The sequence below is a fragment of the Pterocles gutturalis genome, unplaced genomic scaffold (genome assembly GCF_000699245.1).
Source record: "Pterocles gutturalis isolate BGI_N339 unplaced genomic scaffold, ASM69924v1 scaffold115, whole genome shotgun sequence".
Classification (NCBI taxonomy): Eukaryota; Metazoa; Chordata; class Aves; order Pterocliformes; family Pteroclidae; genus Pterocles; species Pterocles gutturalis.
Window position 1 is genome coordinate 32,105 of NW_010140322.1, and position 26,162 is coordinate 58,266.

General features: G+C 37.1%; 1 protein-coding gene across 1 annotated transcript; it reads right to left on the bottom strand.

The window, feature by feature from the left end:
- Positions 1-2,638: 2,638 nt before the first annotated feature.
- SERPINI1 (serpin peptidase inhibitor, clade I (neuroserpin), member 1) lies at positions 2,639-26,162 on the bottom strand. The gene is made up of 8 exons (XM_010083579.1): positions 25,896-26,162; positions 23,924-24,154; positions 20,786-20,980; positions 19,700-19,904; positions 11,851-11,948; positions 6,173-6,259; positions 4,287-4,376; positions 2,639-2,936 (listed from the first exon to the last, which is right to left on the bottom strand). Exons 1-8 carry the CDS (start codon positions 26,143-26,145, stop codon positions 2,860-2,862), a joined length of 1,233 nt encoding a protein of 410 aa, XP_010081881.1. The 5' UTR covers positions 26,146-26,162; the 3' UTR covers positions 2,639-2,859.

Below are 26,162 nucleotides of genomic sequence, written 5' to 3' on the forward strand. Positions count from 1 at the left end.
CCAGCTGCAGCTCGGAAATGCATTTCCACCTGGACTCCAGTAGATGTATGCAAGAAAGACAGAAGATTGACAGCATTAGGGAATTGCATCTCACGTTTAAACTCCATCTCCATCACAGAAGGATGTCAGTACACACTGTCACTTACACAGTACAATTATGGAAGTTTCAGTAATTTATTTTTTGATATAACCTCCAACACAAAATACAATTTTTAATTTTTTAAAGACTATACACCTAAACTCACATATGAGCCACTATTGACAAATTCCCCTTATCAAAAAAAAAAATCCAAAATTATTTTGCTAGTTTTGTCTCAAAAAAGCAATAGCATCTTTGAAAAGAACATTATACGAAATCTAGATTAAAAACCACAATGGAATAGCATTCATACACCTCATTAAATCGGCAACAATACTTAAGATATTATCACTACTGAAAACCAGTATTGTTTAAGAGCTGATCTCGTGGTCTACAACTAACATCTTTGCACAATTTGGTAATAAACTAATTAGTGCTATTGAAAAACAGATAATTCTCAATCTTCAAGAAACATGAAATGGCTAGTTTGTATCTGTAAGGACTAGGAGAGTATCAAGTGAAATAACTAGTGTTTGCACTTCTGTTTTTTGCTGGTTTTCCTCTACACCCACTGAGGCAATTCTCAGAATCAGATTTGGAATATGTGATTCTGTATCATTTCACTTAGTAACTATGCTCAGTCTAACTGCTAGGGAAGTCTGTGAACTTGCCTGATATCCTCTATAAATACTTCTGACTGGCAGATGTCCTTCCATAATTCCATAGCTTTAGTTCAAATCTATCGTCAGTCCTTCCCTTTGTAAGAAGCATCTATGCTGCCAGGAACTAATGCAAAGAAAACACAAAATTGGTCAAGATGAACTTCCAATGGACTGAAAATAAGCATGATTGAGGGCTGTCATCTGCTTTGGCATGCCTTTCCAAATCAGAGGAAACACCTCAAAAATTACCCTGAAAAAAAATGTAATAGCTTAAAAATCGGGCTCCCATAAGGTTAAAACCACAGGAGATCCTTAGCATATGGGTCACTTTTACAGACATTAGGTAATGTTCATAGAATCATTTAAACATGGAGAACCAGCCCATGTGTCACTCCATCCCAAACGAGCTGGTTTTACCTGCAGTGAGACTAGTTTCATATCTTGGTAAAATTAGCCCCTGCTCCTTCTTAGAAGCACTCCCTTTTTTTCCCTCCCAAGCATAACATTTTTAGCTATACAGAACTAAAATTACAATTTTTGTCTAAATTTGAATACAAAAAACTGTCTCACCAATTCCAGACTATAACACACGAAGGGTAATATGCAACCGCAATACATTAAGGAGCTCCATTCTTCTTCTCTGCAACAGAACTAAACAATGCAAGGAGGCAGGGCTAGAAATGTGTCCAAATGCCCTTTCTCCGAGGGAGCACAACCAGCCTCCATGGGGAACATTTATCACTTTGCAGTTTGACCTGCATGATTTGCACCAGCATGATAAAAAAAACCAACCTGAACAATGTGTAACATTTTGGAAGTTCTCCTTGCATGAATAACTTTGTGAGGTATATCTACACTGTTTTGAAGTGAATGTATGCCAGAGAAGCCTATAACTAAAGTTCCGTCAATACGCAGTTGTTCTCATAGAATTCAAAAGACAAAACTATTGACTGAGAAGAAATCCACTTATTATCCAAAAGTTTGTATTTATGATCTTTTTCAAAGGAGGTCCTCCCTTCTTTTCTCCTATTCTCTCTGACCTTTTTAATAACTTCTGTTCTTTTTATATTTTGCACAATGAGGGAGGAAATAATTATACGCCTCTCTGGTGACAACTGGTACTTCTCCTCTTGCAAATGGAAACAGCAACTAATTCCCCTGCTAATATTTACTTGTGGTATGTGTCATTCTCCTCTCTGTCAGCTTATTCTTAATAAAAAGTTAGGGAATAAAAAGGATTATGTTGTTCCTTTAGACATTTATTTATGAATAGAACATTTTCAGACACATAAAATTAAGGGTGTGGGGTTTTGTTTTTCACTTTGAGAAAGATCATTCTAGATCCCTGAAGTGAGATACTGCAAAGCTTAGGTTAAAGTAGAACACCTTCTTTGGCAGAGAAAAACATGTACACACGAATGACATTACTATTAAACTATTTTACTTTAGTCACATACATAACTATTCTAACACTGACTAGTCTCAAATATTCATGCAATCAAATTTTATTGGCATCAACAGTTACGGAAGGTGAATTGCAGAGCTGCATGCAGGAGCATTCAGAAAAGCAACATTTTAGAATCACATGTGGGAGAGTTCACACAAAGTCTATCACAGTTATTTTATAGAATAAAATCCACTAGGCTTAATTGGTTCCATTAACTTTGATGAGACAGCATATGTCATTCTGTTTGCTACTTTTACAGGAAGAGATCACATTTTCCAGCTGTAGTTCAACTCTATAAATTATCATCAAGGTTTGCCATTTGCATTATTCAGAGCTGCACACGTTCTGCTCCTGTCTCATTGACCAAGTCAGTCTCTTGACTGTAAAAAAACTACGAATAAAGGATTTGCAACTTTTTTTTGCTTTACAATTCACTAGAACAAGAAACAGTTGTTGACATGTACACAATTTTATTTTAAGGACACAGCAATCACAAAGACAGAAACAGAACCATTATTTTAATACTGTAAGCTTTCCTCTGTAAACTGACTTGCACACAGTTAGATCTGAAAGCATTTTAAACAATATCTTGGGGGAAAACACAGCAAACCTTAAATATATTAACTTCAAACTTTATGTGCTTATCTCCTCTTTTTGGTAGCTGGCCACAGTTAAAGCTCTTCAAAGTCATGGCCGCTTGCATTCATTGCTTCAGGGTGCATTACCCTTCCCATGAATAACACAGTACCTATGGAAAAACAGGGAAGGGAGAAGGAGAAGAAAAGATGTCAGAACTGAAAAGTTGAGGTTGTAAGATGATGAATACTAAGATCTCGAGCATGTGGTGCACGATTTTTATAGGAATGTATGTCTCAGAGAACTTGGTAGCCATGAAAAGCAATGGATCAATAGCCCTAGAGAAGCTGACCTCTTTGTATTCAGAACTGATTCAGTACAGACAAGAAGCATTTCAGTGCCCTTCTGCTTCTTCTGATTCAGAAATCAACACAAATATTCACTTTCATTTCCATGGTTCTGGTGAAGGCCCCCGCTGCCACTGATGTCAAGAGGTTATGACACAGTACTGGTTTCTAGGCTGGGGGGCTCCAAAGGTAGTGACTAACCTTAACTGAAATGGGAACACCTAATGAGTAACCATGATCACTTCTGACCCTCACGTGCTTGAGCTGCTGGACAATGTTCTTCACAGAATTAGAAGTGAGCCCCAAAAGTCAGCACACCAATCAGGTAACAATTCTTAATAGATAGATAATTGCCTAATTATGTGTCTGCAACAGCAAGGATACTCAGTTCTGGTCAAAAAAAAAAAACCCCACCCTAGGAGCTGGTATCATGCCTTGCACACAAATGACTGTACCTACCTAGACTATAAGCATTACCATTACACTAAATGGTTTAATAAACATTGATACCCGTGATGGGGATCTCAAACGGAGAAAAAAATCTGTCAAACTGAACCTACCAGAGTTCGCCTGCAGACCATTTCAGACACAGATATAAGACTCTCATATAAGAGCCTGTGGGTGCATAGTAATGTTTTGTCACTCAGTCACATCCACATCATTAAGACAAATTACAAATATGAAACTAAGGAATCGCTTAGTCATTGTCCATTTTGCTAGTGAGTGCTGTTCTCACCCCTCGCCTGCCACAGAACACTTTAAGAGCGCAAAAGAATTATTCATAGCTGTAATATCTGTCCATTATGCAAATCATTGGTACCGGGAACATAGCACGCTAGTCTTACTACAGCCAAGCTCTTAAGGAATACAGTGATTATGGATATTCAGGGCAGTAACACTGTGTTCTCTGAAGTAAAATGGTGAATATTTCTTCCCTGGGATTTTTAATCATGTAATTGCAAATATTTTTCAGGATTACGTCAAGATTTTAATGTCTTACTTGGAAAAACATTAAGAGGACATAGAAAAGGTCAGCCTTTCAATATTAGGTATTTTAAGACAAATTCAGGAAAACCCATGATACAAGGCCAGATCATTGATGAAAATATGCAATCTTCGTTTGTATATTTGAAGATGTACTGTGAAAAATATGGAAGAGTCCGCAATATTCTCACCTGTTCTTCTGTTTCTGACCAAAAAGAAGAAGGGATGGTCAACTATAACTTGGGGATACAGCACTGCCATTCTGCTAATGGCAATCATTCCTAAAGGAAAAAGAACAAAAACAACTTGTTAAATATCACTGCATATTCTCCTGTCCTTCATGAGAGATACTTGCAAAGCTCATGAACAGACACTGAAGTCCCACACTCTCAGAACTAAGCATCACCAAGAAATAGCATGAAAAATCTACCTGAAAATGAAAGAGACCTACAGAGTAATTGCACACCTATTTACGCTTTAAGAATGATTATCAATGTAGAGTGGCATGATTTCCAAGGCTGAGTGAGCAGCTTGTAAATTATAAGACCCATAACCTTAAGACGAGTTATGACTCCTGCTCATTTGTAGAAAGAAAATGCACTACGTTAGACAGCGCTGATGACCTGTTTTAAACAGCTCCAAGCCTGCAGTTGATAGTAAAAGGTAACCCTTAATAACTACGGAGTATGCAACAACTAAATGGGCTGATCTTGCAGCTTTTGAGTCTTTAAATAATGCAGATGCTGAAAGTAAAATTAACTGGGAACCAGGTAGCATTTGGCTCTTTGTTATTTTTATTTGTAGAAGCATTAATTTCTCCAGGACATTATTATACTTTTCCAGTGCTTCATTTACTTTTACATTTTCACTGCACTGTTAATGAAGACTTATGCATGCCAGTAATCTCTGTCCATATTAATGTTACAATTCAACCCAGTTGCTGATATTCATGACCAGGGAAGTCATTCTTCCTTTCCTCAAAGACTAGTACAAATAGAAGCAATTAGAAATAACCTAATGATACATACTGGCAACTAATGTAACTTATTTTTAGGAAAAGCATGTGATAACAAAGTAAACCCACCACCTGGCCTCCTAGCATTAATAGCTAACAGCTATGTTTTTGCATTTGACATTTCCCATCTTGTATCTCTGTCTACAAGCTTATTAAAATGCAATTGCAACAACTCTCAGCTCCTTCTAACTATTCTGGATCAAATGCCTCTGATCATCTCAAGTAGCAGATAAGAAAATTACACATTCTGAAGTTCCATACAGAAACTATAAATTGCAGTCAGTACCCTCCCGACAATCAGAAGCAAAATAAGGAAGAAAAGGCTTTTCCACAGGATACTCAAAATTGTTTGTGAAACATACTGTGATAAAAAAAACACTAACAGTTTTCATTTCCAGATTTCTCTTCTGAAAAGCTGTGTACTTGCTATGCTATGTCTTCATGCTACATGCTATTTGAATACTGTGTTCATTTTTGGGCCCCTCACCACAAGAAGGACATTGAGGTGCTGGAGCAGGTCCAGAGAAGAGCAACGAAGCTGGTGAAGGGTCTGGAGCACAGGTCTGATGAGGAGCGGCTGAGGGAGCTTGGGTTGTTTAGTCTAAAGAAGAGAAGGCTGAGAGGAGACCTTATCACTCTCTACAACTGCCTGAAAGAAGGTTGTAGTGAGGTGGGTGCTGGCCTCTTCTCTAAAGTAACAAGTGATAGGACAAAAGGAAATGGCTTCAAGTTGCGCCAGGGGAGGTTTAGGCTAGATATTAGAAAAAAAAATTTTCACTGAAAGAGTGATCAGACATTGGAACAGGCTACCCAGGGAGGTGGTGGAGTCACCATCCCTGGAGGTGTTCAAGAAACGTGTAGATGTGGTGCTTAGGGACATGGTTTAGTGGGTTAGGTGGTGTGGGTTGACAGTTGGACTTGATGATCCTTGAGGTCTTTTCCAACCTTAATGATTCTACGATTCTATTTATCTTTCCTAGCTGTACAGCAAGTCAGTTTCAAAAAATTAATTAACACAGAATAACCAGACATTTGATTCAGGTCTGCTTTTCAGTCAGGTACCTGAGGCAGCAGCAGCTTCTGATCCTTCCTCATTAACTTCTAGAAATGCCTTGTGAAATGCCTTTGCAAGGTAAAGTTCTTTGTTATCTGGAGAGGAAAAGGAAACATATTTCAAGAGGTTCAACAGTAAGACTGAAGAATTTTTTTTTTTTAAATAAACACTGCCCAAAACCTCTACGCTATTTTCTACCTTCTACACCAAGCAGAGAAGGGTAAGAGCTTTGTGCATAGCAGTTGTATTAAAGTACCTTCAGCTGATACCTTTAATAGCACCATTTACCTCTCAAATTTGTAGTGCTCTCTCCTACACTATGGATATTAAAATAGCTGAGCACTGCCTAGAGCACCAGTATACCAGACAAAGTAAGAGACAATCCTTGAACATAAGATTTCCAATGCAACTATTGGGAAAAAGGATTATGTCATTATAGGGCAAATACTTATATATAAAGAATTTTATTTCTGCATTAGGTGCAAGATAGCCTTCCTCCAGGAAAATTAGGTATTTTCTTTCTTCTTGTCATTATATTTAAAAGAAGCTGAAGACAAATATTGTAAAAACCACCATGGAACTAGGTTTTTTTCAGTCTTGTTTGTTTTCTATCCTTCTTTGTCAGTATTTTAATTTTGGTTCAAGCCTACTCCAGCTTAAGTCAGTGGATGTTTCATTACTTTTCTTCAGTGGCTAAATGATCAGACCTATTGGAATACTCGGCACCTTGCAGGAAGAAGACACATAACACCATTTAATCTCTTTGACTAAGTTTCATCAGAAAGACATAAACAAGGACCAGATATACATTTGTTGTACCTGCACAAAATCCACAGTAATGACACAGCACAACTGGCAGTTAAGAAAGGAATGAGACAGCTTTCTCAGCAGGGAGATACACAACCATGACAGTCTGGTCTAACCACCCCAGTGAGACAGCTATACCATTTTGCATTTCTGATCCTTCACAAAATGTTCAACACCAAAACTCTAGCTGAAAGCTGACTAAGGAGGGAAAGCTTGAGACTATTCATCTAATTGTTACCCATTTATTTTGTCTCTCACAACCACTAGTTCTAACACTAATTGCAAGCCAAAACCACAAGAGACAGCCATTTATGTCTCTCCCCAGCAGATCTCATTCATGCTACATATACTCAGAACCAAATTAAACTTCCTAGTCCAGCAGCTTAACTTAAATCTCACCAGTAAAAGCCCCAAATCATTCCCTTTGAGACTGTGCACAGTAAAACATATACTAGATTGCTAAATATTGTACCAGTTCTAGGCTTCAGTTCCAAGCCTTCAGTAATGCTATCCTGAAAGCTAGGATAAAGTCTCCACCATGTTACTTTAAAACACATGACATGCAGCATCTACTTATCTTGAACACTAAGCACAATTCTCACAGTTTTTGTCTCCTTAACTTTTAACAGAAAGGCCACCTGAAAACACAATGTGGTTGCATTCTAACACTAACATCACCTTTAAGCCTCAAGCACTACCTGTAAAAAATAAATCACAAGCTAACTAAATACTACAGTCAAGTGTTAAACAGTCATCCCCTAAAGCTTCAATTTCATTACGGAACCATTAAGACTCACGTTTTCAAAAAAATGTTTTAGAACAAACACTGGATGTGCAGGAATATTCACATAGGTGACAATGGACGGATACCTAACCAAAGAGGATGACAGATCCAGGCACATCAGCAATTCCTGTTGTCCATATCTGGTGTTATGTGCGTGCTGTCTTTGTAAACACGTCAGTTACCAGGATGCTTGGTAAGTTTATTGGTCAGTTCTGCAAATTCTACCTTCCAGGCAGCTATGTTTTGCTATCCTTGTTTGAGACCATTTCAAAACTCTATTGAGCATTTCAGCTATACAGCACTTACTGAAAGAAAACAGTAACTTTGCAGGCTTTATAGAAAAATGCTGGTTTGGAGTTCCTTATTTTAAACCCAAATAAATTTTTATGTTTAATAACAGACAAACTAATGCCCACTTGGCCTAACCACATACTTGGATCACTTTCTTTTTTTAATTACAGCACTTAAACCTGGACCTGTGACCTGTAATATTCATGGCAATACTCTGTATTTTCATCCTCAATGCTTTATTTTGCCTTGTACCCTAATCCAAGTTTCTAATCCACAGAATATGTAGAATGCCTTTATTCAATGTAGTATAGAGAGTTTTGATTGCTCTGAAGCAATTTTTTTTTTAATCTTACCAACCTCATGGCCTCAAGGAATACCCAGCAAAGATTTCCATGGTTAAGGTTTCCATAAGAGAAGTACTTTCTATTTGGTTTCAATTTGTTGCCTTTCACTTCCTTGGATATCTTTGTCCTTGGATGGCAAAAAGAGCATTTCCACATCCCAAGTTACTTTCTCTAGACTCTTCTCATTCTATTTCCACTACCACATCCTTCTCATTCATCTCTCCCTGAAGTGAATGAATCTATTTTCATATGGAAGCATAATGTTGTCACCTACTGCTCAGGCATTCTTCTCTTTGCTCTGTCTTCTGATTGTCAAATCACTGACTGCAGTACTTCAATATCATACACATCTTGTCATTATTATACATCTTTCCTTTATGTTTTTCACTGTGAAATAGGTGGGGCTTACCTGAGTATCTACTATCATATTGCTTCATCGAATCTGGATTTTCATAGGAACCAACATGATTGTTACTATTTCAGCAAAGTCCCATGGAGATTTGATACAAAAGTTTAAGCTTTCTGCAGGATTCCAGCCTAGATACCCATTAATGTGTGGGAGTAATCCGAGACTTACTTCTAATGTACACGACTCTGTTAGCATCACAGTCCATTTGTCGTTACACTCCATATGCTTGCAAACTCCTACTCATAGTTGCCAACTGGTTGCTCTGTAAGTCTCATTTTAAAAAAGCATTCAGGCTTATTGGCTTTTCTAGCTTAGGCTGCCCCAGAAAATATGTGCCCACCTCAGTCAAGATTTTGAATAATATTTACTGGACAGGTGCTCTTCTAACTACTTTATATTGTGAAAGTCAGTCATTAGGATCACTTCACTGCTTACATAAATGCAAGTCACCTCGAGGTTAAAAGCAGTTGCCATTTAAGGCATTATACAACAGTAAGAAATATTATGAACTTTTGAAAGGAAAGGTGAATTTTAGTATTTAAATTAGTTCAAGGGTAAGTCCTAGGTGGTGGTAAAATACTCAAGTACTGAGTTTACATGTTGTGTAAATTATAAAATCTAAAATACCAGAAATTGTTTCAAGATCATTTTGAACACCTGATGGAATCAGAGATCCAAGTAAAACTGGTCAAAGTCTTTTGCTGAAAGTGAGAGTCAGTATACATGCAACTAGACAGTCAACAGGACTGTCCTCTTACTCACCTGTGTTAATTGACAAAGAACTTAATTTCTGCAAGAGCATAATATTTAAAATGTGCATCTGGATTAATACTTTCTCTTTAGTTGTTCACAATCCAGACATCGTGGAAGGTAAAGCTGACTTGTCTATTTCCATTTTTCAGATTGAGTGCAAAAAGCAAAACATTCTAAATATTGAAAAATAAGTCTGTAATCCTGCAATTTGATTTCTCTCCATTAAGCCCACATAGAATTTCACTGAACTCAACAATCTGTGCCTGGATCTGATTACAGGATTCAGGCCGTTATTGAAATTGCAGAAGGCTTTCCTTGACAACAATCCAAAGGCAAGAGAAACAAGAGAGGGAAAGGAGAGTATTTTTAAATGTAACAGAATTTCTCAAAAATTTCCTTATTCTTTTATGATATGTATCTTCCTAAATTAAAAGTTTCCAAACATTTTGTTCAAATATCTGCACTTCAGGTTTCATCAAGTGCCAAATTTTCCAGAGGGCTAACAACAAGATGCAGCTAAACTTCTGGCTTCAGCTTCCCTGTTACCTGACATACTATTCAGGTATTTGCAAAAGCAAGCAAAATGCAAACATTTTTCTTCACAATTTTTTTCCCTTCCTCCTCCCTCCCCATTTTATATTGTAAAAATTACAAATAGGAAACATATTCTGTATTTTAATTACTTAATATATCATCTCCATAGCATCAGAGAGGTTTTAATTAAAGACATTACTTCAAAAACATTTTCTTAATTTATGAATGACCTCTTCAGCACCTGGTGGCACATGTCCTTTTAAGTGAAAAGCAAGAATGTTACAGTAAGTCATGAATTCTCTCTAAACACTGCTCTACATTATTTTATAAACAAGTTAATCTTTAAATGCCAAAGGAGTTAATTCAGTCATGCAAAACCTGGTATTTTGATTTTGTACAGTACAATTGTCAAAAAATATAAGACTTTAAACAAGCCATTAGTCACATGGATTAAAACACAAGCAACTTTCAATGTTTCTGCCAACCTCTCAACTACAGAATTAAACCCTGATATCCAGGTGAATTTTACATGAAATAAAATTAAGAGCCAAGCACTGCCTTTGTGGTTCAATCTCCCCTGTGTATTTTCCATTCTCTTTAGTACTTTTCTTTGGGTAAATACTCTTCTGTATATAGTCCAGAAGTTATTTGAAAGCTTACTTTTCTTTGGGGTGCCAGAGAAATTTAAGGTGTTTTTCTCCAGAAAAATGGTATTTTTTAAAAGAAGGTTTTTTTTATTTATTAAAATTATTTTCACATTAGCTAACTCTAGCTTTTCCCCTGAATTTCACTGGAAAAGTGAAAGCGGCAAAACAGTGGACTAAGCTACGTGATACACTCTAAACAGTATTTCAAACTTGGTAAAAGTGAAAAGGATATGAAAAACCACAAACATTTCTGCTGTAAATGTTAGAGGAAGGTTTGCCTTCATTACCACTATTTGAATAAGCCACACAAGTGTGATTGTTTCCAGAGACAGACAATTAAGAACAGTTATTTCCCATCAGCTACGGATCTATCTGGCTGATTAGGCAGCAAGCCACAGAGCAGAAACACACACAGGGAGCGGTATAAAAGTATAAATTACAAAAACAATGACACCAATCTCACACTGGTGCATGCTTATAGACAACAACTGGGTTTACCAAAATTCAGACCATGCTAAATTCATTGCTTGCGTGGCTACTTGTGTTCAGCAAAAACCAAACAACTTCTTGGGCATTTCAATACCTTTCAGGAGGTATTAAAAGCATAAATATCTCATTTCCACCTGAATTTCTAAACATATTGGACATTTCAACTTCTGAAAATAAAGTGTTGACAATCTATTGAAATAGGTAAGCAGCATATGTGACTAAATTGCTTTTATCTCAGAACTCTTTCTTTCCTGTGCTGCTTCTATACAGCAGGTATCTGGGGAGATGACTAATTGTACAACAGCTTAGTGCTCTTACTGCTGTGAACAAATAGCCTCTGGAGATAATGAGATCCAGTTCTGAAATACTTGGAGTGAATGCTCCCAGCTCAAAAATACCTCCCCCCCGCCCCGCCCCACCTTGATGGATTTCTCTCCTGCCGCAACTGCTCCTACAGTGAGCACACTCTTACACTATGCAAAAATCGCAAAGGATCAAAAAATTGCTAGCAGGTGGTTTCTTTTTTTTCTTTTTTCCCATAAAGCCACTTTGAAGAGCTTGTTGGTTATCTTCAGGTGATTTTAGTACTTCCTCATATACCTTGAGAGAAAACACAGGAACCTCTTACCAGACATCGCAGTGAGGTCAGCACTACTGCTGAACAGCTCTGTAATTCCCAGACCTCTCCAGACATCTTTCAGATCAATTTCCTGTTCTACTGTGAACCTGCAGAACATAATAGGAAATTACAAAAAGGCCAGAATGTAAGCCGTACTTACTGTTAGCAGTACTTAATGTTATTAGAAGGTTAAAATTTCTAGGTACTGACAATTGAAACACCGAGGTAAATAATGTAGGGTAGGAGATTCAGCACTAGCAGTATAGCATAGCAAGTAACAAAAATAACCCAACAAATTAGTTTACTCTCACAGCTGCATTCTTTTTTCTAATGCAAAAGCAATCAAAAATATGCTAATACTATGTACAGTCCCTGACCATAAAACCTCCGTGCAAAATTATGCAGTAGCTAATGTAAATGCTTGCTTTTTATACAAAAGGTTTACCATAAAAGCTGAATTTAATTGTACACACACTGGAATAGAATATCAAATAAGGGAAAGGCAGCACAAATTTCATAGACAGCTGTTGGCAAAGGAGTACGAAAGTAAGGAAGACACTCCATTTTTTATTTACATGGTAAAAGCAAGGACCAGCAGTTATGAATACAAATATAAAGCATTTCTGACTCAGCTTCTAATTACTCGGGTGGCAAAATTTTAATTGGGTTTTGACTGTGAATAAAGAACAGGGAAAACAAATAGCTTTTAGCGCAAATGCACATGTGAGTATAACCTGGCAGGATTTCAGGGTTAGCTTGCAAAGCCATGTTCTAGGCTACGTTACTATGCTGGTGATTTATCCTGAGGGCAAGATTTTGAGCAAAAGCTTGTTGCATTTACAAAGACTTCATTTCAAACATTATAAAAGTTACGTCTGGTGTCAGTAAGGCAAAAAAGACTCAAGCACTTTAGGTATGGACAGAAACAGAGTGGACAGCTGGAAAAACAAATAAATATGTCAGAATAATGATGAATGGCAGCCCCAACCAGAAAATACCGGAAGTCTACAGACAAACACAAGAGATTAATTATAAATGTTATAAGAGTGAGTTATGGGTTCTCTGTAGAATGACCAAATTATTAGTGATTTAAATTATAGTGACAGTGACTGGTCATAACCATAAAACACAAAATACGAAGTGTGTAAGGTGTCGTTACAGTTTCTCCAGCAAGCCATTCAGTCAGAAACAACTCTGCAATTACACTGCAGTCCTTAATGAAGTGTCTTACCTGTGCTAGAATCAAAAAGAAAACAAAATGTGCTTCTGTGCAATTTCTTGTAATAATTCTTTTTCAGGACTAAACTTCCTCAACTACATGGAGGAACACGTCCTTTTCAGAAGGAAGTATAGTCCAGAACTCTGAGCAGAGAATAGCTGATGAAGAGCTGAGATATATACCTTGGCATGTATGGGCCTTGGCAGCTTTCAAAAGAATAATCTGGATATCAAAAGACAACTGGATAAGAGTCAAGTGTATCTTCTTCACTTACAACATTTACACAGAATGAGAGAAATCCAATATACAATCTACATTAATAATGAACGCAGAAATGCCATAAGAAGCCAAAAATCTATGATGGAATAGATATTAGTCATTACCCAGAGAAGAATTTTATGCAAGTTCAAATATGACTTGGAGATAGTTCAGGATCGATAAATCACTGGTGGCACTGCAAGTCCACATGAATTCCAGGATATGCCTGGAATAAAAACACAAGAACTGATTCTTGTGATTTTATTGTCTTCACAGTTCTCAAAAGAATCAGAAGAGATCAACAAAGATTTAGGTACTGGAGGAAGCTTATGGTGTTCTGGCATATTCTGCACAAGTCACTGTGGTAGCATTAAAAAAAAAAAAAAAGATGTCATTATTTTAATGAATGAGATGTAGCTACATAGATGAGATGACCTGAGAACAGCCAAGAGGGAATGGAAATGTGTCTGTCCTGTTAGCTTTCTTCTTCAAGAGGAAACATCACCTATTTTCCTCCTAGAAAGCTGTAGACTGGTCAAAAACTACAGGCAGGGAGTTCACAAGACCTTCTGCACAATTTTAGCTTTAAGCTGAGAGACAAATCTGCAAGTTGCTCATTCATTCAGACTCCTCACTGGCTTACAGGCTCCGAAACTACAGAATAAGTCTTACTCTCACTTCATACTTGTAAGTCCAGACCTATTTTAGAGACTTCAGTAAAAATCCTAAGAAAGATGAATTAAGACTTGATTGCTGATGCTAGGGTTAAACAGTACAGAGGTTCCGGCTGTGCATGGTGAATAAATCCAGAAATATTTCCTTCTATATTAAAAACTATACTATAACATTTTGAAAAGCATGTTCAAATGTACCCAGCTTAAAAACAAGAAGAAAAGGCAAATTAATGTTAAAATGCATTTTGAAAAAATTTCAGAATGGTGTATTTTTCCCTTTTTTGGCTTTTATTTCACAACAATTTGAATTAAATGTATCAACCTTCCAAGATAATTTAGCTATTAAGTAGCCATGTCAAACTAGTAAAGAATATCAGGATAGGATACTAGCACGAGAAGTCAGCATGAAAAGCAAAATTTGAGGTCACAAACAAGAAAAATAACAGCAAAACACCATTTTTTTCCAACTGCAGAGAATCACGGTAAGATATAACAGGCAATCAGGTGGGTTTAAGTCTCTAGACCATGCAGAAAACACATATCTTATCTGCTAGGCAATGAATTATGACCCAGAAAGAAAGCATGACAAAAGATGCTTTTGCATACTAATAAAGGAAGATGTTTCGGAGATGTTTTTGGAAAAAAAACACAAAAAAACCCAAAACCAAACCACCATAAAACTCCAGTTGCATATGCATCTGAAAAAAGAAAATGCAAACAGGTTGACTGGTTATATTGCTTAAGAATACCTCCACGAATAACCATAGCAGTTATTTACTGGATAGAGGCTATACCTCTGACTGAAACCCCTGGAAAGGCAAATGCTGAGCAGGTGGATGAGTAAAGGTCTTTACAATATCTGTAAGAGGGAGTTCCTGCTTTTTATGATGAATAAAGTAGACCAAAAATATCACATCAGCTGTATTAATACTGAACTATCCCTTTACGAAAATAAAGCTAATTGCTTCCCTTCTTTCCTTTCAGTTTTGTCATATGGTAAAAACCCACTCTGAATCACGATTCAAAATAGCATCTCCCCTCCTTTCTCATATGCTCTGAAGAGCAGCGAGAGTTACAGACAAGCTATTCTTAATGATATTTCAAATATTTTAGCTAACATCAGAACTAGCCTCTTTTGAAAAATAAAAGGGCTGCTTTATATTTTGAAATATGATTTCAGGTTAAGAAAACTGATGTAAGCATTTGGTATGAGTTATCCTCCAGTCATATTTGGATTTCTTTGCATTCCTTATAAGCAGTGATGTAGGTATTGAAAATCAAAGCCGACAACCTAGAACACAGAAGAGACATTCAATCTCATTTCCCAAGCCAGGTATTTGCTTTACCTCCAGACTTCGGAAATGCTGAGCTACGTGATACTAGCCCTGACATGTGGTTATTTGCAGTGTTTATTGCATATAACAAACCAGATGGTCATATTTTTTTTCCACCACTTTTTAGGTGCTTCTGATTCTAAAAATACTAGGAAAATAAATCAATTTCAATACTTCAGTATCAGAAGTCATGGAATAGTTGCAACTGGAAGCATTAAAAACCACAGAACGTCTGAAGGAAAGACAAGTTATTTTCACCATAAGACCAGAACAGAAACAGAAAGACTGTTCTGTGGAGTCAAAAGGAAAGCTTCTGTACTTAAGCACTTCTAGAAGGTTCACCAATATACATGTTAACGGACACATGCTTCTACAGACCACCTTGGAAAGCACTGAGCAGAAAGATATTAATAAGTGATAGTGACTCTCAGCTCTTAGCCAAAGTCAGGGAGAAGGGAAGATGCGAGTTAGCTCTGTATTTATTTCTTACAATGTTCATTTGTAATTTCTCTCTACTTCCTACATGTAAAATGCAGTCCAAATAGCTGAACAGAAGTACTTTCCTTGATTTCCACTGTCTTTGGATCTCTCCCATATGAAATGAAGAACAGAATGAGATGCTTAGGAAGAACCAGACTGAGAAACTAACAGTTCTGTGGAGATTTTAGTAGGGAATGACCACATTTTCATGAAATTTAAAACTTACACAAGCATTAAATTAAAATGACACATTTATGTCATCAACAGTCTCCTTAGTTATGTATCTGAATCTTTAGGTTTTGCATAGAGCATTAACTTTAACATACCATATCAGGCAATCTTTCTTCTATTTTACAGACTCTCGAGACAGAAATAAAAAGATGGCTCCATCTTGCATGATGCTGTCCAACCCTTCCAAAATGTTGAATTTTCATGAAGTACTTAGATGCTCAGGATCCACAGAATCAAGAAGGATTAGGGTACACTTTCTAGTTATACAAGAGAAGTGAACTAGAGCCTAGCATGATTCATCCCAAAGGCTATAATTTGAAAAATTACTAAGAGTTCTGAACAAACAAAAGCAAGATATTCCAGGTTTTCTGACTGGTTCTAATACATTACATTCTGCAGGACAAAAAGCAAACAAAGGAATGGCTCCATTGCTGGAGATCAACAATGTTCTTCATTGGAGGACAGGCTCTCAGGATCTGAATCGCTATTTTAACCTAGCAAGCAGCCTACAATACAAAGCTGCCAGCTGATTATCAATTCCAGCATATCAGATTGAATTTGAGCCAGGTTGTCCTGAGGTGCTAGAACAAGCCTGCATGATTTAATAGCCTGAAAACAAACAAGCAAGCAACAACAACAAAAAATCCCCACTAACAGAAAAAAACAAACAAAACCCCCTATACAGCTACTCTGGAGGTGAAGCAAGGCAGGTTATGGTTTTTTCTCTAGCAAGGTCCTTCTGTCCAAGGCTAAATATGGGCTGCAGAAGTCGGCTGTGTATTTCAGTGGGACAGTTTTATGCCTGTTCCGTGACTGTATCTCAAGACCAATGAGCACTGGCCTACTCCTCATGAAAAGGGGACTCAAGACAACATGTTAAAAGAAGAGAGATTGTCAGGGTTTTTTTTGCTTTAGGGTTGTTTTGGTTTGGTTTTAAGAGAAAACAACCTTCAGCTAAAGAAACATAATTTCAACAGCATCGGAGGCATTTTCAAGATATTTTAAATGTACAAAAAAGCAAGGTCAGTACAGAGAGCCGGGCATGCTGGAACAATCCTTAAGAGAAGATTGGCAGTCTGTAGCACTGTTATTAGGAACTAGTTCCTCCTCTGCTCTTCAAATAATTTATGTTAGAGAGACAGCTTTGTAAATTAGATTCATGGTCTGCTTCACTCCTATGCAAAAAGTGGATTAAAACGTTGATCACTTTAGTCTGGGTTAAACTGGAAACAATGACTTGAAAATGAAAATGAGAAAGTATAATTTAACAATTCTGTACAAATCTCTCCTTTGCTATTAAGAGGAATAATACACAATTTCATTTGCACACAGATAATGCAGACAGAAATTGGAAAGTTGTGATTAACTCTGCTTTGGCTAGTCATTCAGGTCCTATTACAAATGTATAAGTTTAAAAAATGTTCACTTTATAATTGGATAGCATTCTTTCAGGATATAAAAATTTAATTTTATTCCACTGCTGCTTTCAATTTTTCAGTGGACAGAGCCTGCAGGCCACATTTCATAACATTCTTTTCTGAGTCAGAGCATAAAATATTTATGAAGTGTTTATTTAGAGCATTGATAAAATCCTGCAGATCACCTCTGAATCCCTAATGGAAACCCAACACCTTGGGAGCATGCAATTAAACTTTGTAATTTTTGTAAGGAAACTGCAGTATTACTATGTGGAATTTCAAGCTCAAGATAGTTATCTTTTATAATCTGAAAATACTGAAGGTAATCAGCACCTGGTTGTACTTGTTGTGCCTTTGTATAGCCTTAATTCACAAATGTTTGCCAAGTTCTTTCAGGTTCTCAGATAAGAGTGAAAAGAACAACAACTAGCCTGAGGACGGAATAAATAAAGACATTATATGGCCACACAAAACCTAAGACTCAAACTCATGTCTGAGAACCTGGCTACAGACAATCCGGGAGTCTCTACTTTTAGCCAAAAGCAAACAAAACCCAAAACTACCTCCATAAGCTTAAACCAAGTAATAAACATAATTAATATTTTCAATTACATTCATGTATTTAACTTTCAATATCTAAGCTTCCTAAATTTGTAAGTCAGTTTTCACAGGTTCCCTATATAATCAATGGAGGGAGACTTCTGTTACGGATTTCACACTCTAGAAAATCTTTGAGAGAAGATGCCCAACCTCAGCACCTTATGCACAGGCTGTGAAATGCTCCAGTTATAAGAGGAAAGCTTAAGGGATGGAAGAATCCTCATATTTTTCTTCTTATTAACATCTAAGTAAGGTCTGCCCAAGACAGCAGGAGAAATAGCCTAGGAGAAACGCCCCTCTGCATCTTAGTGGACTGTTAATACTAAAGCTCCTGATACCTGAAGCTCCAAGAGAAAAACAAACAAAAGTCACAGGAATATTGTACAGCAGGTTCAGTTTGCATAAAACCTGCAATGGGGCAGAGAAAAACAGCCCCAAAATGCTGCTATTCCTTCGCCACTCTGACCCCAAGCATAACAGCTTTAAGGAGAAGGGAAATTCCATCTTGAGCTGGAATCAGGGCACCCTGACAGCACCAGTCCATCTTAACCTAATATATCCTGGCTAGCCTTGTTTTATTGTGCTCAGCTGCAGTTAGCTTCTTGAAAGTGGTCTTTGCTTGGAAAGGAAGCTGATAAAGTGCAGGGATTCTTGCCCTGCCCTTTACATGTGAAATATAACAAACTCAAATCTCCAAGTCATCTGAAAACAAAGAACTATTTTAAAGATTAGAAGGATTCACTATAGCTTACTTTTTCTGCTGCCATGTACCCACTGTACAGTGCCACAAAAGTAGAATAAGTCAAAGTGATCTACATCAGACTTGTGCCATATTGTTATATAAACACTTCAATGAAATAATTATGAATCCCTTGAAGGACATCACGATCTAACCATACATTATTAGTGACATTTAGTAGTAAACAACTCTGTTACTAAGTCAAGTGTAGGACAAGCATGAAAAATATTTCAAGGTAGATGAAAGAGAATTCTAGGAAAGATAACTAAGTGGTATATGCAAGCAAATATGCCACTGAGCACACACAACTTATGTCTACAAATGAACTGACATAAGTTTCATCCCTTCTGGTAGTAACGTCTTGTTTTTCTATTGCTCCTCTAAGGAAAAAGAAACCAGACTTATTACAACTAAGAAAAAAGACACAAGACACAAATCGACTGGAATTGCCTCTCAACACTAAACCATTTGTATCTACACAGACACACACCATTAAAACTTTTAAAGTTAGCAGCACACAGAAATCTAGTTAGAACCTAAATGGAACATTTTAGCTTTTGTTAATTCAGACTTGCAATATTTTTATGGCTCCTGACTAAATGGAACTTACCCATAATGAGTTCTGCAATACTCTGAACATCATTCAGAGTGGATATATTCCTGATGACGAAATTCTCCTTTCTGGAACTTACATATGAAAGGAATGCAAATGCAATGCTCATCTGTTGTTCAACCAACCATCATTCTGCACTGCATACCCCTGAGCTTTTTCGTCAAAGCAACCTTCAGGTGGGTGCTACATAACTGCAGGCTCGATCAAGATGTTCAAGTTTTACCTACTCTGCTACTTCAATCAATTTGAATGCAGTCTTTCCCCTTCTATTGATATGGGAGCATATTCTCACCTTGGTAAATACACTTCCACTTTTTGCTTCTTTACAGAATTAGCCCATTCATTAATCAACGAGGCTTTGACCAGTGGTTCCAATGTGACCAGTGGAACTTCCTGTCTGGAAAGAACAATCATCATACTAAACTCATCTCCCTCATATGGTATTTCCAGAACTTGATAGATACCACCTGCTTCATTGGAGCCATCACTGAACTCTCCTACAAAAGAAAAACAACAACAAAAAAGCTATTAGAAATATTTTCTTTGTCTTCACTGGAGATAGGGGAAAAATAGAAGGCTAATACTAGGTAGGCAGTATCTACTAGGTACTCGAACTAAAAATGACCCTCTTTGTTCCATTCTGTATAAAATTTATATTGGTTTCTTCATCGTAGCATTTGAAGCTTACATCTGCTTTCTTAAAGAAAACAAGCTTATGCAATCACACAGTTTGTAGATAATCATACTTCTGAACCTATTACCCAACTTCCATTGGTTAGACAGACAGAAGTCTAAAAGCCGTTAAGGCTGCCAAGACTTTCATGGAAATGGGCAGAGGTTTTTTAATTCAGGAGAGATAATTTGTCAATGGTGAGACTGAGTGAAATTCTGACAATGCTAGACACTGCAGGACCCACTTGGTGTTCAAGCTCAAGATAAAAACGATCATTAGTCCTGCTGTTCAGAGAACCCCTATTTTACCTTCTAAGGATATTACAACAATAACAATTAAACATTATTAATTTTAACATTAGCAGAGCACAAAGAAAATATTATAGTGAGAAGCAGGACCAGCTCAAGAATTATAAAGAGGTTAAATAAAACAAATAAACGTTCTGAAATCCGTCATGTGGCACCAAATGTACTTAAGAAAGTAATCAAGAAAGAGGTCATTACAAATGTTGCTATCTAGTTATAATACACAAGCACACACATTACGAAAAGACATCAAAATCAGAGTCCCTCAATTGGGTAAACACCACATTTAAAATTCTAGGTGAAAGAACAGACAAGTTTTTTTCAATACAATGGAGTACTACTGCAACAAATCTATTAAGGGAAGACTTATTAGCTTTAAATTGCTAAAGCTCTAACTTACCATAGTAAAACTCTCCCTGTTGGTACATCATTGGAATCTGCACTTCACTTTCATCATCTTTAGTGAAAGAAAAGGTTCTTGTATTTTCAGGTCTGAACTGTGATTTCCAACTGCCTTTAAAGTAGATTGCATTGACCAGAGCCAAATGTGTCAGAGCACCAAAATCTCTTGAAGACACAAAATCTTTGATCATATCTAAGAAGGAAACCAACTGTCAGTCTGCATGTCAAATTGAGCATTAAATCAAAACTTAAGACAGCTTGAAAAATGCAAGAAAATAAAAAGCTGTGCTAACATGTAATTTCCAATTCAGATGTTTCATTAAATCTCAAATTAAACTGCCAGTGTTTTGTAAATCTAAATCACAGTGTAGGTGCGTAAACCCTTCCATCAAGTACGTGTTAGTCAACCATTTCTTGATCACTACTTAAATATACCCCACAATGAAACCAAGTGGAAAAAGGGTCACAAAAGGAATGTTTACACTCGTGCTATAATACAGTTCAGCACTATCTTCTTAAGGTCAGAACTTCTACAGACTTTGGCTCCAATCCAAAGAAGCACTTAAATGGGTGCTTAAAGTGTTTAAGTATACCCATTGGAACTTCACCTGGGCCAATTTTAAAGGAAGCATTCAGTTTCAGTAAATCCTGCTGAGTTCAAAGTAAGGACTAATCATAAACCTCCCCCCCATAAATTCACAGCATTTGTTCCACTGACATTAGCTCTTGAAAAGCAAAAGAGAAAAAACATCTAGCATCTGCTATATTCATAGGAGGTATGTCAGCTGAGCATGGCAGCTGCTTTGCTCCTACTCCTCAGTAAGTCATTTACATCAGAAAACAGTCTGTTACCTGCTTTGGCTCATCTTAAATGGCTTGCTTTTCATCAAAATAATTTCAAGTTTGTGAAATCTGGTGCACTGTCCAGATTTGTCACTATTCTTGAAGAATTACAGCCTACTTCAGATAGCTTTCTCGCTCACTTCTATTTTTAACTGACATGACAGCGTAAGGTGTTAAAATAAAGACATTCCTCAGTCTGATTATTACTTTTTAATCCATGCTTTGAAACAGATTATTTCTGCTTTCTGGAGCATATGACACCAACTAACTGGTGTGAAATTTTGTATAGTAGGGCATATAGCATTTCTTCTGTGTTGCTATTTGTATTTATCTAGAACATTCTTATAAATGAGATGTGACTCATACTGCCATAGTCATCCTCTGTGGTTGGACAAAAAAAAAAAAAAAGGAAAAATTAAGAAGGAATACATTTTAGTTTTTTCCATTTCTATTTAGTACATCATATTCCCTCATATTTTTCAGATACGTCTTGTTAACACACTAATGTAAAACGTTAAAAATCTTTCTGGCCGAAAAAACCTTGACAGTGAGGTTTTCTGCTCCGATCCTCCCATCACACTTAACATGTTGGAATTGGAAACCCGCCTGTCTTGTACCCCTTTCCTAATGAGAAAATGAGCTTCCTTCTTCAGGGCTGGCAGACAGGAGAGGATGAAATCTAGTGGCCAGAGTGTAGGCTGAGGGACTGTTACTATCGCAACCTAATGCTAAGAGACCCAGAGCTGCCTTTGTTAGCTCTGCACAGCTCCTTCCAGGGCAACGGTTACAAGCTCCCTCAGTACATGTGGCAGGTACTAAGGAGGAGAACTTGCTGTTCTTTCCAAAAGAAAGAGAATTTCACTTTTGCTTCAGACAGATACCACATTTCTCTGAAAACTCTGCAATCTGCTGCATCACATTCCCTCTATTTCTGTACCTTGAGGTAAAGGGCAGAATCTATTATGAATACAATAACTGCCACTTTCCCTTGGAAAAGAGAGATTCTTTCCAAAATGGAATAAAAGCATTATATGAGTTGTTTTTCCACTTTGGTGCCATACATTTCCATAAAGCGTTATGGATTCTAAAATGCTCAGACTACATGGTGATGTGTTAATTCCTTGCTGAGCGTTAACATCCATATTTACAATGGTACAACTGATGTTAGAGCCAGACCCCTGTTGAATTACTCTTAAAGTATCAACCTCCTGAGTGGGCCAGATAAACTACAATGAGATTAGGCTTTGATCCCTACAGTGGGGGACTGACTTCACTGCCATACCTTGAGATCTGCATGTATTCAGAAAGTGTCACAGCTTCGGGATTCCACAAGGGAAGTAAGCACTACATATCATGCAGATCTGAATATGCATATTTACATTGCTAATTTTGTGCGTACTCCCTTGCTGCAAATTTTTGTTGTGAAACTCTCTTGACAGTCTTCCTAAAATTAACTACTCTCTCAACATGGAAAAGATTAAATTATAGAGTCTGATTTTGGGGTTTGAATTTATCTTTTGTATTCCTTAGCATTCTATTTCTCAATACAGAATCACAGAATGGTTGGGCTTGGAAGGGACCTTAAAGATCATCCAGTTCCAACCCCCCTGCCATGGGCAGGGACACCTCCCACTAGCCCAGGTTGCTCAAAGCCTCATCCAGCCTGGCCTTGAACACCTACAGGGATGGGGCATTCACAGCTTCTCTGGGCAACGTGGGCCACTGCCTCACCACCCTCACAGTAAAGAATTTCTTGCTTATATCTAATCTAAATCTACCCTTTTTCAGTTAAAACTGTTAGCCTATCACTACATTTACTACGGTACTTGTAACTATGAGTTCCTCAGAGAACTAGTGATACTCCACACATCCAAAGCACAGGCCAATAACCACTTTGTAGACAACTTTTCTGCAGTTATCAATAGTACTTATATTTGTATTTTGGTAATTTAATACCAAAAACAGTATTAAAATACTATTAAAACGCCTGACATTAAAACAGTCTCCTTCACGAAATGTTACAGGTAATTCAAGATAGTCAGGGGGAAAAAATATTCAGAGAGATACTACTATATGATTAGCAATGGTTAATATTACTTAAGACAGATCATCCCTGCACAAAAAAAAAAAAAAAAAAATCACAAAGAGCTGATACTAGAATTCTTTTTATAGGAGGAGATAATTTAGTCTCAAATGGAACAGATAAAAGCCAAGGTAACAATTCAACAACACTGTACAACTTTGGAAACACAAACACTGCAGGAAGTACATGAAAGAATCAATGTGGACTTACTGTTTGTATGATTCTCCACCCACTTATTGATGTGGGTAGCTACAGCTGCACTTTGGCTGAAGTCTATATTCTCGACTTCAGCTTTAAAGTATTTTTTCACCAACTGCAGAAATTTGTCACTGATATGAAATCCATTCTGCACATAGAGAGAATTAGCAATATTCAGAACATAATGACTTTCTTCAGTAGCTGCCATATCAGAAAGCTCCTTCAAGAAGATAAACTCTTCACCTGAGGAAAGAAAAACAGATTGTTCCAGAAAAGAAAGTTATTCCATGCTTTTTTCTGCTGGAAATTAACAAAGACATTTTCTACCAAAAAAAAAAAAAAATTAAAACTTGTTTCTAAACCGATACACACCTTCAGATTTAAAAGAACAATGTACAAGGCAGAACATAATATTTAGAGCTTATTTTTTCTACTACCTATAATTAGCATAATTAATGAGACATTTGGATCCCATCACAGACAAAGCTATCAACAGTAATCCTTTCAACACCAAAAGAGTAATTAAATTCTTGAAAGTCACACTTTTATGTCTTGCCACCACAAATTCATAAGAGAATTTTTGTTACACCCTAAAAGCCAGTTGTTTAAGGAAGAATGAACTTCAAGTTTTGAAGCTAAGGAATTCCCCACTCACTTCTCTTTGCAAAAGAGAAGGTCTAGAATTTCCCAGGATTCTGCATGGGGTAGTACAGAATAATTTCCTTGGGTAATAAGGAATCCTGAGTAGAATTAAAACAGTGTTTTTTTAAGACAGGAAGCTTGTACTGTTTCCATGTCAAGCTGAAGTTCCTAATAAAAAAAAAAAAAAAACCCAAAACAAAACTTAAAAATTGAATGCAATCATATAATCCAAGCAGAAATCATTGGAGTACTTTCACTGAACATCACTCATATGCAAGAATAGTGAATGGCCCAGCTCAAATCAACTTCTTCAATTATAGCTAAGAGATAATTTATCAATGTTTTAGAGACAAACTGTAGAATTAAATATGTGGTGTAGTCTCCACAGAGAGGCATCATCTGTACAGTGGTACTGTTGAACACATCTTCAGAAATTCCTCCCCTGGATCCTTTCACTAAAGACTTAAGGTCCAGTACATCATACAAATAAGAAATTCCATTCAGGTTTCAAACCAATTACTTTGATATCAAAATTCATAGAAATTGCCTCTTCAAAGTAATTTTTTTGCCATTCACTCACCCGCTCCATTATCAGTCATATTACAGCTGGTTGCACTGACAGTGTACTTTCAGTCCACAGCACAGCACTACATCCCACCACATGACTTAGCTCATCCCACACTACAAATGGGATGGTGTGGTAGCATTGTTCTTTGCTAAAGAAATACATCCTGTTTCTCAGGCTGATGGGAATGTGTGGTATATATTGTGCTGAAACAGCCAACATGCTTCTATTTCCTACATTAGCTTGTATAGCTGTATGTGACATTAATGCAATGCAGACAGAATATAAGCAACACAGAATTAGGGCAAAGAACCTACAGGTTCTACCTACAAGAACCAGACAAGTTGTGTCAAAGTAAGAGACACTTGCAGTTAAACTACTACGATTTTTCATACTTTCTTAAAAGCAACATTGCTAAGACTACTGCTTTCCTTTCTAGGTTTCATTATAAACTCTAAAAAGGATGTTCCTCATATTCTTCCTATAACTCTAGAGGCAAAGGTATGCTTATTTGGCAGACGGAATCCGAGATCAATAGTTAACTGCAACTGCTTAAGACTCAGGTGCCCAAGCCAAGACTGTACGTTAGCATGTCAGCTTACGCAGAATCCACTGAAGCATGCTTCAGCATGCTCAGGCCGTCAAACAGGATGCCAAGAAGCCTAGTGATTAATAACCCAGGGACAAGACAGGGCCACTTCCATTGCTGTTCAGGCATTGCCAGCTGTTTCTGTAAGACAAAAAGCCTCATAATAAAACATGATGAAAAGGACTTACCATTTTTTAAGCTGTCAAAACCCAAGGAATGTCGAATTTCTTTCAAAGTGGTTCCATGGGCTCCAAGCTCTACCATTCCCATGGCTATTGCAATGCTCAGAGGAGAGAAAAGAATATTCTCATCTTCTCTTGCAGCTCGCAGCTGGTTGTAAACATTCACAGAAAGCTCAGCAATGGTTTCATCAGGAAAATTTGTCTTGAAGGCTTTGCTTTGCAAAACAAGCAAAGACAACAGTCCAAGGAAATACATGTCTTGAGATTCTAAGA

What these genes read in the sequence shown, in the direction of transcription:
- SERPINI1 (XM_010083579.1), bottom strand. Translation starts at nt 26,145, where the DNA reads ATGTATTTCCTTGGACTGTTGTCTTTGCTTGTTTTGCAAAGCAAAGCC. An exon ending in TTTTGACAGCTTAAAAAATG is followed by an intron (nt 24,155 to 25,895) that starts GTAAGTCCTTTT and finishes TTCTTTCCTCAG; the next exon opens with GTGAAGAGTTTATCTTCTTG. An exon ending in AGAAGCTGCTGCTGCCTCAG is followed by an intron (nt 4,377 to 6,172) that starts GTACCTGACTGA and finishes TTTTTCCTTTAG; the next exon opens with GAATGATTGCCATTAGCAGA.